This window comes from Danio rerio, chromosome 24 (assembly GCF_052040795.2).
Source record: "Danio rerio strain M-AB ecotype USA chromosome 24, GRCz13ab, whole genome shotgun sequence".
In the NCBI taxonomy this organism is placed as follows: Eukaryota; Metazoa; Chordata; class Actinopteri; order Cypriniformes; family Danionidae; genus Danio; species Danio rerio.
In genome coordinates, this window is record NC_141044.1 from 30,653,314 (window position 1) to 30,669,100 (window position 15,787).

The 15,787-nt window shown below is 37.7% G+C and overlaps 1 protein-coding gene across 3 annotated transcripts in view; it reads left to right on the top strand.

The window, feature by feature from the left end:
• Positions 1–14,360, top strand: part of vipr2 (vasoactive intestinal peptide receptor 2) — a 75,240-nt gene extending 60,880 nt beyond the window's left edge. The window contains exons 7-14 of one of the 3 annotated variants that reach the window (XR_015524613.1): positions 944–1,094; positions 2,824–2,884; positions 3,059–3,128; positions 7,220–7,311; positions 7,813–7,948; positions 9,521–9,562; positions 12,580–13,168; positions 13,892–14,360. Coding sequence is in view for 2 of the 3 variants with exons in the window: in XM_087308943.1 (XP_087165069.1) it covers positions 944–1,094; positions 2,824–2,884; positions 3,059–3,128; positions 7,220–7,311; positions 7,813–7,948; positions 9,521–9,562; positions 12,580–12,753 (726 nt within the window). In the remaining variant the exon portion in view is untranslated. 3 annotated transcript variants of the gene reach the window in all.
• Positions 14,361–15,787: the final 1,427 nt, after the last annotated feature.

Below are 15,787 nucleotides of genomic sequence, written 5' to 3' on the forward strand. Positions count from 1 at the left end.
AGTCAAACCTACAAAAGATTTTCTTTAAGCTCCCTTTGCGCATGAATCTGGGATACAAGACAGTATAATAACATCAAATAAATTACACACTTCACCTGTAAGGGTCTCAATATGCTAAGCCAGATGAATAGTTGTCTTAAAACATTTTTATGCTTCATCAGGTTATTTCTTTCATCAGGTTATTTCTGTCACTACAGACTCTGAAATGACAAACCTCTTTGCTTGCCCCACAGTTTCATAAATGTGTTTTGATCATAGACGCTCTCCAACATAGGCTCATTCTGAAACATAGCCCTATATACATCTCTGGAGATCCCGAATTATGTAGCCAGAACTACACATGCCTGCATTTGGTCTTTAAAATGAATACTATGGGGTGGTATGACGTCGTTAATTTTTGCGCTTACCAGCTGACAGCTTACCCCCATATGGACGGCTTTCCAGTTACCAGTTTGTCCAGTAGCTCACCATGTACGTTGGCAGACTTGAGACTCACAGAGTCTGACAAAGAATGTTTTCAAACAAATAAAATAAACAAGTAAATAACAGGGTGAGGATGTGGTAAAATCTAAAAACGTGGTAAAAATCCATTTCCGAATCCTTTTCTTTTTCTGGATTGCTTTTTAAAACTGTCGGTTGGGTTTAGGGAAGTGGGTGGGCGGGTCAATTGGTGCTTTTGAAAACACTACCAGTTGGGTTTAGGGAAAGAGGAGGGTGAGTCAGTGGATCGTTCAGTCAACTGGGGCCTCTAGTGGATTTACGAGAGAACATGGCACTCACGAGAGAAATTTGAGAAATGAAAAAGCATACACAGCGGCCTCTGGTGGATTCTTGAAAACTAAAACTGCAAAAAACAGTAGCTCATATTTGACACTCCTGAAATGTATGTAGTGGTACGTTTTCAGAATGAGCCTAGGTTGACGTTCTCTGTGCTTCTGTTTAGATGGGTTGCAAAGTCAGTCTGGTCATCCTCAACTACTTCATCATGGCAAACTTCTACTGGTTGCTGGTTGAAGGATTGTACTTACACACCCTACTGATGGTCATTTTCTCAGAGAACAGACACTTCATCATTTACCTTCTGATTGGATGGGGTAAGTCTTCATTAGAAGCACTTGCACTGACCTTTATAAGACATTTCCTTTCTCCAAAATCCTTTGTTATTCTTCAGAATGGCTATATAGAGTGTTTTTCTCGGTCTATTAATGTTATTCATGTCAGTGTTTTTGCATATAAACAGGTAGTTGAGTAAATAAAGGATTATTTGAGTCTGGCAATTTTCCACTTCCCGCTGCATTTGATGCTTTAGCTTTCATCCTGTCTGACATGAACACGTGCGTGCATAGAAAATGATCCGAGAACACACACCTCTTCACGGTGTAGACCTGAATGTCTCTTCCTTAATTCATTCAAACACTTCTGAATAGATGTCGCTCACCACTCGGAGGAAAAAACAGCGAAGGGAACAGCGTGACGTGCCATCGGTCTTGTTCAGTCTGTTTGTCTTACATTATGTATTAGTTTGTCTTTGTAGTTTGTTTGTGTCCCTGGAGTTTCCAGGCGAGAGAAAGGAGAGCGGGATCTTCATGCATTTCTGGAGAAGCTGATGGGCGGGGCTTATTAGACGCATCACATCAACACTTTATTAATCTTCTCTTTCATCGTGACAGTGACGACTAACATGGCCTCTTTAATCATGTTCTGTTTACCAGCATTTCCTCTCCAGCTCTACTAATGTGTGGAGAGAGTGACCCTCCTCCTCCTCCTTCTGTCTGTCTGTCTCTCTCCATCCATCCATCCATCTTTCAACCTATCTATCTATCTATCTATCTATCTATCTATCTATCTATCTATCTATCTATCTATCTATCTATCTATCTATCTATCTATCTATCTATCTATCTATCTATCTATCTATCTATCTATCATCTCTATCTCTCTATCTATCTATCTATCTATCTATCTATCTATCTATCTATCTATCTATCTATCTATCTATCTATCTATCTATCTATCTATCTATCTATCTATCTATCCATCCATCCATCCATCCATCCATCCATCCATCCATCCATCCATCCATCCATCTATCTATCTAACTGTCTGTCTGTCCATCTGCCTTTCTTTTTGTCTCTCTATCCATCCATCCATCCATCCATCCATCCATCCATCCATCCATCCATCCATCCATCCATCCATCTTTCTACCTTACTAGCCAGCTATCTTTCTGTTTATCTCTGTCTTTTTATCAGTTTATCTATCTGTCTGTCCATCTGCCTTTCTATCTGTCTCTCCATCCATCCATCCATCCATCCATCCATCCATCCATCCATCCATCCATCCATCCATCTTTGTAAAATTTTAGCCATCTATCTTTTGTCTGACTCTTAATCTATCTATCTTTGCATCCATTTGTCCTTATTTGTTCTATCTATCTATCTGTCTGTCCGTCCGTCCGTCTGTCCATTTGCCTTTTTTTCTGTCTCTGCATCCATCCATCCATCCATCCATCCATCCATCCATCCATCCATCCATCCATCCATCCATCCATCCATCCAGCCAGCCATCCATCCATCCATCCATCCATCCATAAACTCAATCCATCTATCTTTCTACCTTTCTAGCCATCTATCTGTCTGTTTATCTCTGTCTTTCTCTTTATCTGTCTGTCTGTCTGTCTATCTGTCTGTCTGTCTGTCCGTCCGTCTGTTTATCTATGTCTGTCTGTTTATCTGTATTCAGTTATGTTTACATTGATTATATGTAAAGGTATGCCACCAGTATGCCTTCTGATATTTGCTCATTCCCTCTCCTTCCCCCCAGGATTCCCCACCGTGTTTGTGATTCCATGGATTGTGTGCAGGATTTACCTCGAGGACACAGGGTGAGCAGTCGAGCCCAGCATAATCAGACAGTGACAGAGCTCACACAAGCCTCTTAATAGCGGATATTTAAACCTGAGAGATTAAAACGAGGCAAAAGAAGATGAAACGCATTCCCCCGTTTGCTACCGCTGCTATGAAAGCACTTGTAACTCTTTGATGTCTACTCTTAATAGATGCTGGGAGAGGATCGACAATCCGATTCCCTGGCGCGTGATCAACTGGCCAATCATGGCATCTGTCATTGTGAGTATAACCTCACACCCGTACTTCTAAACACACAGACCAGCCTCATACTGTATGCATTATGTCAGGCAGGGAGGGATTCTGCCAGCAAAGCAGACGAGGGGATGTGCTGAGTCTCACAGACACTTTCCTGGATAAGACATGAATGCAGGCATGTCAGGAAGAGCAAGCAAACACGCTGTCACAAGCGCCTTTCTCAGCACACGTGCCAGAGCTCTCTCTCTCTTGTGCCATTTCCATTTTGCAACTCCTCACCTGCAGAAGATCAAATGTCTCTGGACAGCATGATGGCTATGTTTGACAGCTTTGCATCCAGGTCAAAATGTTCCTGTTACTCAGTCCTCCAGAGCCAAGAATGCAATAACAACAGAAAACGTCATAGCTTTTTTCTGCCAAACGTGCTTAGTTCTGGTAATCCACGTGTTTGGATCGCTCTTTCACAGAGCATTACATACCAAATTGTCACTGGTAGAGGGAATCGCTGGCCAAACTGTTCTGTTTGTTTTGGTTTGAGGTTTTACGGCGGGATTAATTATGAGGAACAGAAGCAGGTGCCCTCTTTTGTTTTTACTATCTGTCTGATGGATTTAAGCAAGATGGAAATTGAGGACGATCATTTACATTAGAGTTTACACGTCTGGCAGAATATATTTAAAACAACTTTTGGTGCAATTAAAGCATGCAGAGAAATAATTTTCAAATTTGGGGCTGCGCAGTATTGGTAAAAATCTGATATTGCAATATTCTTTTTTTCTGCAATAAATAATGTGATATGAATACAGTAAGATGTTTTGAATAGCTCTGTTTGGCTGTTTTCTATGGAGTCTAACATTGTTTAGGTACAGAAATTGAATAATCACAATGCAAAAACATGCTTTTCTTACTTTGCTTTGTCTCGTTTCTAGTACAAATATCCAAAAATTCTTAGAGCAAGTAAAAAATATTGTTTAATTTTCACCATCAGAAAAAAATAAGTGAAAAAGTTTTGGGTTATGGGGTAAGTAAAATAAGCTTGTTTTCGCTTTGAAATTTAGAAATTTGGACCAGAAACAAGACAAATATACAAAGTAAGAAAAACAATTTTTTGCAATCATATATATATATATGCCATATAAGTGAAGTTTTACAAACTGATTTCGAGAGGAGGATGTGATATGATTGATTATGGCTGGTCTCTCATCCGTAATCATTCGTAAGGCATTCGGATGAATCCAAACTCCAAACTATAATCAGCCCGTCTAGTATTACTCCCTTATCTTCATTTTTTGAAGAATCCCCCCCATCCACCCATTTTCTTCCTTTACCAGGGTAGCTCTTGAGAACTACCTGATCCCATACCCCCTTACATGCTCATCCACCAGGCTCAATTATCTTCGAGCTCAGGGTTCTCTCCCGGTACAAAAGGCCAAACATGCTATTATTATCAAGCAATATCTAAGTGTGAACTCTTGAAATACAGTGATTGAATACAATTCTGTAGCTTCTGGTCAAGGATAATTCCGACTCAACATTGCATATCTTTGCGATGTGACAATTGTGGATGTGTACATTGCGAAATCAATGCTGGAATTATATATTGTGCAGCCCTACTCTAAATCATACTCTATTCATACTTTTAGATACCAGATTAACACATTCACTGCAAAATTAGAATCCTGAACAACAAAACCAGTCATAAATGTCAAGTTTTAGGAAATTGAGATTTATACATAACCTAGAAAGCAGAATAAATGAGTTTTCCATTGATTTATGCAGAAACACTCGTCTCTCTATATGCACCACACACTTTCATAAACACCACGTTACAAGAACTTAATAAGAAAAACAAACGTTTACTTGCAAACGCACAGCGTTGTATAATATTATGTAAAGTAGGGCAACATGGTGGATCAGTGGTTAGCACTGTCGCCTCAGAGCAAGAAGATTGCTGGTTCGAGTCCTGGCTGGATCAGTTGGCATTTCGGTTTCCCCCACAATCCAAAGACATGCACTACAGGTGAATTGAATAAACTTAATTGGCCATAGTGCATGTGTATAAATGAGTGTGTATGGATGTTTCCCAGTACTAGGTTGCAGCCGGAAGGGCATCCGCAGTGTAAAACATATGCTGGATAAGTTCATTCCACTGTGGCGACCCCTGATAAAAAAAAGGGACCAGAAAGAAAATGAATGAATGAATTATTAAGTGCTTGTTTAGTCTTATGTGTATAGTCAAATATTTCTAGATTATGTATAGTTAGATTAATTCTCCAGTAAGTTTATTTACAATGAAATGGACAAAAATGGAAATGATTTTTTAAATAGTTTTTGGCTATTGGTAAATGATACCAATAAAAGTTTTGTGGTCCAGAGTCTCATTTACTCAAATTAATGCCATTCTGAACTTGTAAAAATGTTTGGAATGCAAATTAAGGTATTTTTTATGAAATCTGTCTGAGAAATTTCTCTCCTTCAATGTCTATTCTCCAAAGACTCAGAAAGTTTAGCCAAAAAAAAAAAAAAACATTTTTCTTTCAAGCTTTTTATCACCCTCATGTAATTTCAAACCTGTACAAACTCGCTTCTGTGCAACATGAAAGAAGACATTTTGAAGATATTTTTGTCCATACAATGAAAGTCAGTGGGGTCAACTCCGGACCCATTTTGCTTTCATTGTATAGACAAAAATAACTGAGACATTGTTTCTCTTCCACTGAAGAAAGAATATCATATAGATTTCCAATGACTTACTGTACAGCCTCCCTGCATACATTTCTTTCTTAAAACTCATCTATGATCATTAAAATGTGGTATTTGTGGACCATTAATATGCATATTTCTTATTTTCAAGCTGACAAGATTAATTACATGTTTGTTATGGTGGTAAACAGCTCTGCAGGCGCAGGACGTCATCATGACATCAAATTGATTTAGGGATTGGGGAGCCCAAAGGAATTCCAGCCATGGGGCCCAAAAGTCCTTAAACGAACCCTTATTACTTTTATTTAAAAAAAATTTATTTAGCTGTTTTTTAAACACTCAAACTTCTTTTCTATGCTTGATCTTATTGCAATCTCTACATTTTAAATGATTATTTTAAACTAAAAATAAAGATGTATAAATTTGACTACTGGACTGCTCCATGGGGACAAATTTGTGCAGATTTTAATTTATTATTTTTATTATTATACAATGAAATATTTATAATTATAAATAATAAAAATAATAAAATAATACAAATATTACATTTATTTTATATTAAATAATATTTAATTGTTTTAAATTTTTGTTTGTTTGACTCACTATACAAAATATTATAGAAAACATTATTATACATAGTTTATAGGTAAAATTTATACTTCTAGATATTTATTGGGGGCCCCCAGATTTCCTGGGGCCCTCAGCGGCCGCTTGCCTGGCTTATTGATTAAATACACCCTGGACGTTGTACCCCAATGTCGTGGAGATGTTGGATTTTGTTTGGAAATGAAAATCAGGTTGACGTCACAACCCAAAATCAGGCGGAAGTCAATGACCAACGTCTAACCTAAAATCCACCTAAAATCAACCTAATATCAACGTCTAATCATGTTACACCTTGACGTTGTGTGGACATTATCACTATGACATCTACTGTATCAGACGTTGGATTTTAATCACTTTCCAACACAACCTAAAATCAACCAAATATCAATGTAATTTGACATTGTTATTGGACGTTAAAATAACGTCCTTAGACGCTGGCTAGACATTGAATTTTGGTCACCTGACGTCGTGACCTAAATCTATAATATTAACATCTTAAGAATTTGTGTGCCTACTGGGAGGGGATTTTAAACCAGATTTTAGTACACGGCAGCCAGAAATTTACTAAATGACAGTGACAATGACAGTATTTAGTTTTGGGTGAACCAGTCCTTTAATGTCCTTTAAAGTTTGTATGTGTGTGTGTGTACAATAATCCTGTAAGCTGGTTCAAGTCTTACAGAATGTTTTGAGAAGTTCTTGTGTCAGATCCAGAGAACAGGACTTAATGTTTAGTCTGGATAATGTCATTGTATAAAAGAGGAGTGATATAAAATTGTGTTCTCTTCCTTTTCCGCCCTCTACAGTTAAACTTCATTCTGTTCATCAGCATCATTCGAATCCTGGTCCAGAAGCTGAGATGTCCTGACGTTGGTGGAAACGACCAGTCCCAGTACAGGTATTGCAAATGGATGCAAACTAATAGCATGACAACAGCCACCATTGGTTGAACCCGCTTCCATGCTATTCAGGTCATGACTGAGATTGTCCTTTTAAATTTATCAAGAGCTGCTATTCTAGCATGAAGCTCAGAAAGATGGCTGGAAATGGATGGCTGCTTTCCATTTTTATCCCATGTTATCTGTTGTACAGTGCTAAATGTGTTTGCATTGAAATGGGGGTGAAATATTTATGTCAGGATTTGTAGCATTTTTAGTTTTTGTTCTGCTGAGAGTTTCACGTTTTGCATCTGAGTGGCCTGTTGCTAATGCGTAAGAGGCTCTGCTCTATTTTAATGGCTCTCCCAGATACTCTTTTCTATTTTTATTTGTCTAAAGATGACTTTGGAGATCTCCATTGTGTGTTTGGAAATACAGTACATTTTGAGAGAGGTTGCCAAGCTGTTTCTATTTCACTATCCCTCCATCTCTAATCTTGTTCCTCCTCTTTGTGTCTTCAGGAGGTTAGCCAAGTCCACACTTCTGCTGATTCCTCTTTTTGGCGTCCACTATATTGTTTTCGTTTACATCATAGATGGAAATGGAGAGAGGGAAAACTATAAAATATTCTTTGACCTCGGTCTGGGATCCTTTCAGGTGAGGAAGATGCAAAAGAACAGAAGATGCATTTGGTACTAATTAATAAAGTTTGGGGTCACTAAGATTATTATTTTCACTTTTAAAGAAATTATGGTTTGTTCTGTACTCATTAAAAATCTTATTAATTAGCTAGTTAACAAATAACATATTACAGAATGTTTGTTTCTCTGGTTGCAGAAACTCTTTTTTCTATTTCTTTTTATTAGTCCACTTACTGGCCATATTCCTAGTATCGGGTTGGACCCCTTTTGCCTTCAGAACTGCCTCAATCCTTCTTAGCATAGATTCAACAGGGTACTGGAAATATTCCTGAAAGTCTTTGGTCCATATTGACATGATAACATCACGCAGTTGCTGCAGATTTGTCAGCTGCACATCCATAATGCGAATCTCCCATTCCACCAAATCCCTTAGGTGCTCTATTGGATTGAAATCTGGTGACTGTGGAGGCCATTTGAGTACAGTGAACTCATTGTCATGCTCAAGAAACCAGTCTGACATGATTTGTGCTTTATGAAATGGCAGGTTATCCTGCTGGAAGTAGCCTTCAGAAGATGGGTACACTGTGGTCATAAAGGGATGGGATACTCCCGTACGTAGGCTGTGGCATTGACACAATGCTTGATTGGTACCAATGGGCCCAAAGTAAGCCAAGAAAATATCCCCCATGGCATTATACCACCACCACCAGCCTGAACCGTTGATACAAGGCAGGATGGATCCATGCTTTCATGTTGTTGATCCCAAACTCTATCTAACAGAAGCTATCATCTGAATGTTGCAGCAGAAATCGAGACTCATCAGACAGGCAACATTTTTCCAATATTCCATTGTCAAATTTAAGTAAGCCTGTGCAAATTGTAGCCTCAATTTCCTGTTCTTAGCTGACAGGAGTGGCACCCGGTGTGTTTTTCTGCTGCTGTAGCCCATCCTCCTCAAGGTTTGACATTCAGAGATGCTCTTCAGCATACCTTGATTGTAATGAGTGGTTATTTTAGTTACTGTTGCCTTTCTATCATCTTGAACCAGTCTGGCCATTCTTTTCTGACGAGGCATTTGCACCCACAGAATTGCCACTCACTGGATATTTTCTCATTTGCTGACCATTCTCTATCCCCATTCTGATGCTCGGTATGAACTGCAGCAGACTGTCTTGACCAATTCTACATGCCTAAATGCATTGAGCTGCTGTCATGTGATTGTCTCATTAGAAATTTGAGATAACAAGTAATTCGACACGTGTACCTAATAAAGTGGCCAGTGAGTGTAAATTACACCAGTTTGTTGGATCAACATAGTAAGTGATCATTTTGGTCTTTAAATGGGATGGACATTTAAATTTAAAACTTTAGTTGAAATATACTTATTAAGTTTGAAACTAGTAAAACCATCCTTTAAATTGTAATCAAATTTCTTAAATATAAGTTTTATTACTATTATTTTCTGATTCAGTAAATGCTTCATCGACACTTCAAAAACGAGTAAAAATCTTAGCGACTCTCAAACTTGTGACTGTTTCCTTGTTTTATTAGCGTTGTGTCACATTGACTTTCTGTGTTCTTTCCACAGGGCTTGGTGGTTGCGATTTTGTATTGCTTTTTGAATAGTGAGGTCAGTCTGCATTCTTATTGATCTCATTACCGTATCTCAATTTGGATCTGTTCCAAACCCTAGTGACCTCCTTACTGCTTACATAGACATAGGACCTCATTAGTGAGCAATTTGGAGCACTTTGTATATGCAGCAACACACAACATAGAGCTATAGAGGAGTATGACATTCTAATACCATATTGGGTGAATTAAAAGCATTGATCAACTCAACAATTTATGGTCATTTAATCTTGTCCGGTGATTTTTGATTTTCGCTGAGCTTGCAATTGCAATGTACACTAGGATAAGCTTCCCTGAAAAATATTTGGAGCAATATATAGAAATATCTAGGTGCAGCTGCTCTGCTAGTGCGATTCCTGTGATTCAAATGTGAATGTAGACATCTGAACAATCAATATGTTAACATGGACATTAGTAATTGAATGATTTGCCTAAATCTGAATAAGACAATAATATGGTTAAGGTGTTTACATGAGTTGCTTTTTGAATGTTCCTTTCATGATCCTGTTTTACATATTATAGCACATAATTTGATTAACTGCATTGCGTTACCATGCTATCCACATTTCCTCCGGAGTTTCATTTTAAATTTTTTGACTTTAACTGCAGTTTGACACTTTCACTTTCATTCAGGAACATTGCATGCATGCCCCCGTGACAAACGAGATATTGGATGAGAGTATGAACTGCTGGAAGAGTGTAGTTTTAATGGAATTTGATACCACACGCCATATGACAAAAAAAAAAAAACTTGTCAAACCACTGTATGTATAGACTATCCTGTTGCCAAATACGGTGAAAATCCTACAGGATGGTAATAGCTTGATTGCGGTGTTTACATGTCTGTACTTCACTTCAATAATGCGACTAAAACGGCATACTCCACATGTCTTAATTCAATTCTGTTTAGTTTGATTATGAACTTAATTGGATTAAGTTAATTAAAAATTGCTGTTCACATGGTAAAAATGTGCTTTTAAAAGTTTATAAAAAATGGAAATGTTCTTCAAAAGTGAAAGGAAAACTGCTGTACTTAAATCTAAAGTATTAACATAGTAGCCTATTCATCAAAATCTGGAAATGTTGCTTTTCAACTCGCTGTCGGAGAGAAGACAGCGTAACGTGTATGTAGATCATCAAAATGGCAGGAAATATGTCCGCGGTATAATTACTCTTGCTAGACATCTCTACAACAAAACATTTGTTTTTAAGTAGTTATTTCTGTCTCTGCAACACAGAAAGCCTTTGTGCACGCAAAACTAGACAAGGTCAACTGTGATTGGCCTCTTTTCACATCAGTCAAATCACTGCTTCAGAATCAATTCCTAAGATTCGGAAACTGAATTTTAGCAGCTTATGACACAATGCACTAAAATAAACATTCTAAGCACAGCGTTGTGATCGTACGCTTTAGAAAACAGCCTATGCTGATCACATCAATGTTATAGTACGCATCAAAGGATTAAAAATGTTAATTGTTTCTTTCATTATTCAGCGATTCCTCCGCGTACCACTAGGAGGAAGCCCACAGATTGAGAACCACTGCTATAGACAATTTTAGCTCACCCAATTCACCTGTATACCGCACGTCTTTGGACTTGTGGGGGAAACCGGAGCACCCGGCGGAAACCCATGCGAACACGGATAGAACATGCAAACTCCACACAGAAATGCCTACTGACCCAGCTGAGGCTCGAACCAGCGACCTTTTTGCTGTGAGGCGACAGCACTGCTTACTGGCCACTGCATCGCTATTAATAGTGGTGGTAATATTTATTATATGCATATTTATATGTGTTTTAATTAAAAACAAGTTTAGATTTACCCACATGTCGGGTTTTGAAGATGTATGCATCACCATATGGGGGATAAGAATAGGACCTGTGTTTGTATATAACTCAGTTTTTTGACCACACTTTGTTATTATTGTTCATTTATTAATTTGCTGGAAATTAGAACTGAATTTAGAAATAGTTTTGAAACAAATCTTTGCGCTTAACAAACTAAAATAAATATGTAGGCTAATGGATGTCTTTAGTGGAGTGTGTACAACACTGTTTCCTTATCCACAAAAGTAATGGAGTAAAGTAAAGAGTAAAAGTAAAGTAAAGACAAAGTAAAGAGGCTGAATGGAGGAGGCTTGTCCATGCACTGCAGATGTTCTGTTTAACTGTTTTCTCGCCAGTGAAGCTTTCGATATTCCACTTACAAAGTCCACCATGTAAATAGCAAATGTGCCATGGTGTGACACAACTGACTTTAAAAGGGAGTGTGAGATGAGACTCTGATTGATATAATGCATATTATGTTCAAAACACACCAATAACTAAAAAGAATTAGTCATTGGTGTTGAATTAGTTACCAATAATTATTAAAAGAATAAGCACAACCCTGTTAGACCATGCACCAGGGTCAAAGCATATTTTCCATCATTAAAATAGCAAAAGTGGATTCGAACACGCCATGCGCTTTAGACTTTGCATCTAAATTGTTAAAATATTGCCCAAAGTATTTGAGAATGATTTTTTCATTTATTCGTGTATTTCGCTAAAGACCAAATTAACCTAGAGAAATCAACTACAAATGTTAGCACACATTTAAAAGACAATATGATTAACACCTAAAAGGGCTTCCTTATTATGCAGTAGTTTTTCTTATTGTTCTACTTTTGTAATGTGACATAATTCTGAGTTAAAGATGATATTGAAGGAGATAAAAAATGCAAGGAGGACACTTCTGGACAGAAACTCCATTGTGTAATCCAAAATAAATTAATTATAACATTTTAACATACTTAGATTACAGTTGCTTTTTTCCTGATTACATAATTATTACTTATGATTAATATCTGGAAAAGTTTTCATCATATCTAGTGGCTTTCACTGACTATAATCATAAAACATATGACAAAGAATATTTCAAAGCTTTGCTTCATGTTAACTCAACACCCTTTTGTGTGCCAGCGCTAATGCTAAAGTCTTTTCTTACGGATGTTGTATTTGTCGGATGTTACAGGTCCAGAGTGAACTTAAGAGAAAGTGGCGGAGTTTGCGTTTAAAGCGCTACATCGGCCGCGACTACCGTCTGCACAGTTCCTCCATATCCAGGAACGGCACAGAAAACATGGCCCAATTCCAGCGAAACACCAGAGCCCAGTCTTTCCTGCAGACAGAGACCACCGTGGTGTGAGACATCCAGAAGCAGCGCTAGATGAATCACGCTCGCTCTTCACTGCCCTCGGCTAACAACTCAGTACTTTCCAAAAGCTTTCCGCTGAAGAGGACGAGGCTTTCTGAAGCATGAGATTGACGTGCAGGACAGACACAGAGGATTCAGAAGACCTCAAAATCTCGACTGACCACCAAAACTACACTTCAAGCCAAACCTCTGAGCGAGATGCCATTGAAAAACACAATCTCTATTGAATGCAGATCACCTATATGTTGCTTTTTGTAAATAATTTAATGGCATTAGGGTCAGATTATGTAACGGTGTTATGTAAAGGCTACTTAAGGCCCAAAGCAGTTTCTTAGACGCTTTATGAAGATGCAGCTCCATGCTATCAACATGAAAACACAAGAACATGTCTTGGATGAAAGCGAAAGTAGGTCACCTCTATGGCAAACCCAAATGTGACTTCTTTTTTTTTTTTTTAGAAAGTCGACGTTATTGCCAGAGGCGTCTAGATTAATTTCAGGAGAACATGTCTTACTTTAGATACACACAGACTCTAAGCTGAACTAAAAACACAGATATGAACTCAAATGTGAAGCGGTGATTGTAAGAAAAAAAGCAAAAATCTGTCCTCTGCAATGTTATATCATGGCATCATGTCATTCTGCAGCCTGTTTTAATTCCTTCAGAAGAAAAGCCACAGTATGAACCGACCGAGATATAAGGATATGTATATTCTAGCATGTGAATGTAATTCATTTCTTCGTTATTATGTCAGGAGAATTATGAATGAGTTTTATTGACCAACATGTGGCATAAATGTTAAGCTCGGCCCCCGAAAAGATCTCCAGCGATAAACCAAACCAAGCCTCGGCGTTATGAGCTCTTTTATTTCATATCCAGCTGATCAGTAATTTTAGCAGAAGGTGTCAACGGTGTTATGTTTTGCTTTTGTGTTGCCTGGCCTCACATTGCCAGGGGGATCGTACACTGCAATGAATCCTGCAGCCTGTGCTCTTTTCATTCAGCTGAAAACAGATAATTAATCCAGCAGACTGTTGGACGCAGATTTAGGTCAAGTGAACTGACAAAAGCGAGTGCATGAATGTGGCATTTCAGTGTGAGCTCTGTTCTCTGTTATTCTCTCAAACAGATTTGAACTGCGCTGCACCGGCTGTATGATCGTTTTGGAGAGGAGATGGGATCTCTTACAGCCCGGCCTGCAGAGCGAAAAGTCTCCCGGACACCACGTGCCAGGTTGAGCTCATCTGAAGTGACACAGATGCCACGGGCAGGGGCATTCGGCATCATTATCAGACTGGCAGAGGGAGGAGAGGAGACGGAGCTTTAATTAGACCTGGCACAAAGGAATTGTGTGTTGTCTGAATGAAATACCGCAGGAGGGTTTCCGGGTTTGCTGTGGAGGACGGTATGTGGTAAAAAAAAATGATGTAAAAACTTAGATGTGTATAAAAAGAGGCCATAACGTTGTGCACTTCTTTTTTATTATTATATTTAACCATCTGCAATGTTTTAATTGAAATGTTGTTCTTAGTTATTGCTGAATGTTTCTTGTAAACTGTATTAAGGTGTTTTTCATTAAATGTGGAAAGTGTTTTTAATGGGTTTTTAGTCATTCCCTTTATTTAGTTGGTAATTATTCTCTTTTACATCTTTATTTATTTTAATTAAGGGTACTTAAAATGGAATCGGAAAATGGTGTTGTTTTTTTAGTTTGATATGTGCTTATGAACGATCCGTCTCCAATTTTTAAAGTATAAATAGTGGATTTTGTGTGTTTACGCTAAAATTTCTAAAAATAAAGTTAGCTTAGTTGAACATACTGTTGACAATTCATAGATTTTTCATAGATAGATTCACATTATAAAGATATTTTTCCACTAAGTAGTATAACTACAACACTTAAGGCCCAGATGTAGCTTACCATGTGATTTTAGAACAAACTAAAATAACAATTTCAAACAAAATCTTTTTTTTGTCTGATATTGTATTTTATATCAATGCAACATAGTCTCATTCTGAAAACGTAGCCCTACATACATTTCTGGAGATCGCAAATGATTTAGTTAAAAGTAGGTACAGTATGGCTGCATTTCGTCTTTCAAATGAACACTATGGGGCGGAATTTCGTTATTCCTTTTCATGCTAGCTGATTGCTTACTTGAGATGCATAGAAGAGTTGACCATGACACCGGGGTTCAAGTCTGGCGAAGAACGGTTTCAGAAAATGGGTAAACAAAAACCTCAAACAAAAGCATAAAAAATTAAATAAACAAGTAAATAAGAGGTAAAATCTGAAAACAGTAAAAATGGGAATACCATATAAAAGCAGCGTTTGCATCCAATGAGTCAAATAGAATAAAATAGTCACTTCCTCATTAACTGGTGCCAATTATCCAAAGTAAAAACGGAATTTGCTGGGGTAGAGGTATCCACAGGAATCTTTTCTTTATTTAATAAATGGCTTGCCCCTCAGAACACAAATGCTGACACAATGAATGAAAGGTGGTGTTTGAAGTTGTGAGATGTAAAGCATAGATCTGCTTGATGAATCTGGAGGTTATTAATAACATAATAACAATACTGAGATGGTTAATGTGTTTTAGAATGACTAAAATAACATTTCAGATGTTTTACAATGTGCTCAGCCGCTTGGGTTGTCCATTCACTGACAAAACTTTTATAACAAAATTATGTGACTTCACGTGATCGCATACTGGAATTTGTTCTGTAAAAGTATTTCCATCGTAGTTTATGAGCATCTTTTCTTATCGAATAAAAAATGTATCCTACTCAAATATGCACATTTTTTATATACATTTTCAAAATGTATGCGCATCTTGGGGTTTCCATAAACCATTTTCCATGCGCATATACAAAATGCACATAAAAATAGGTGGATGGTAACATAATGTTACAAACATGAAGGCTTCAGTGTCTGCACACCTGTACAATCACTCCTAATAGGATTTTAAAGATTTGAAGGGGGTCATACACCAGACTAAACATGATCTATTTGGTGGCTGTC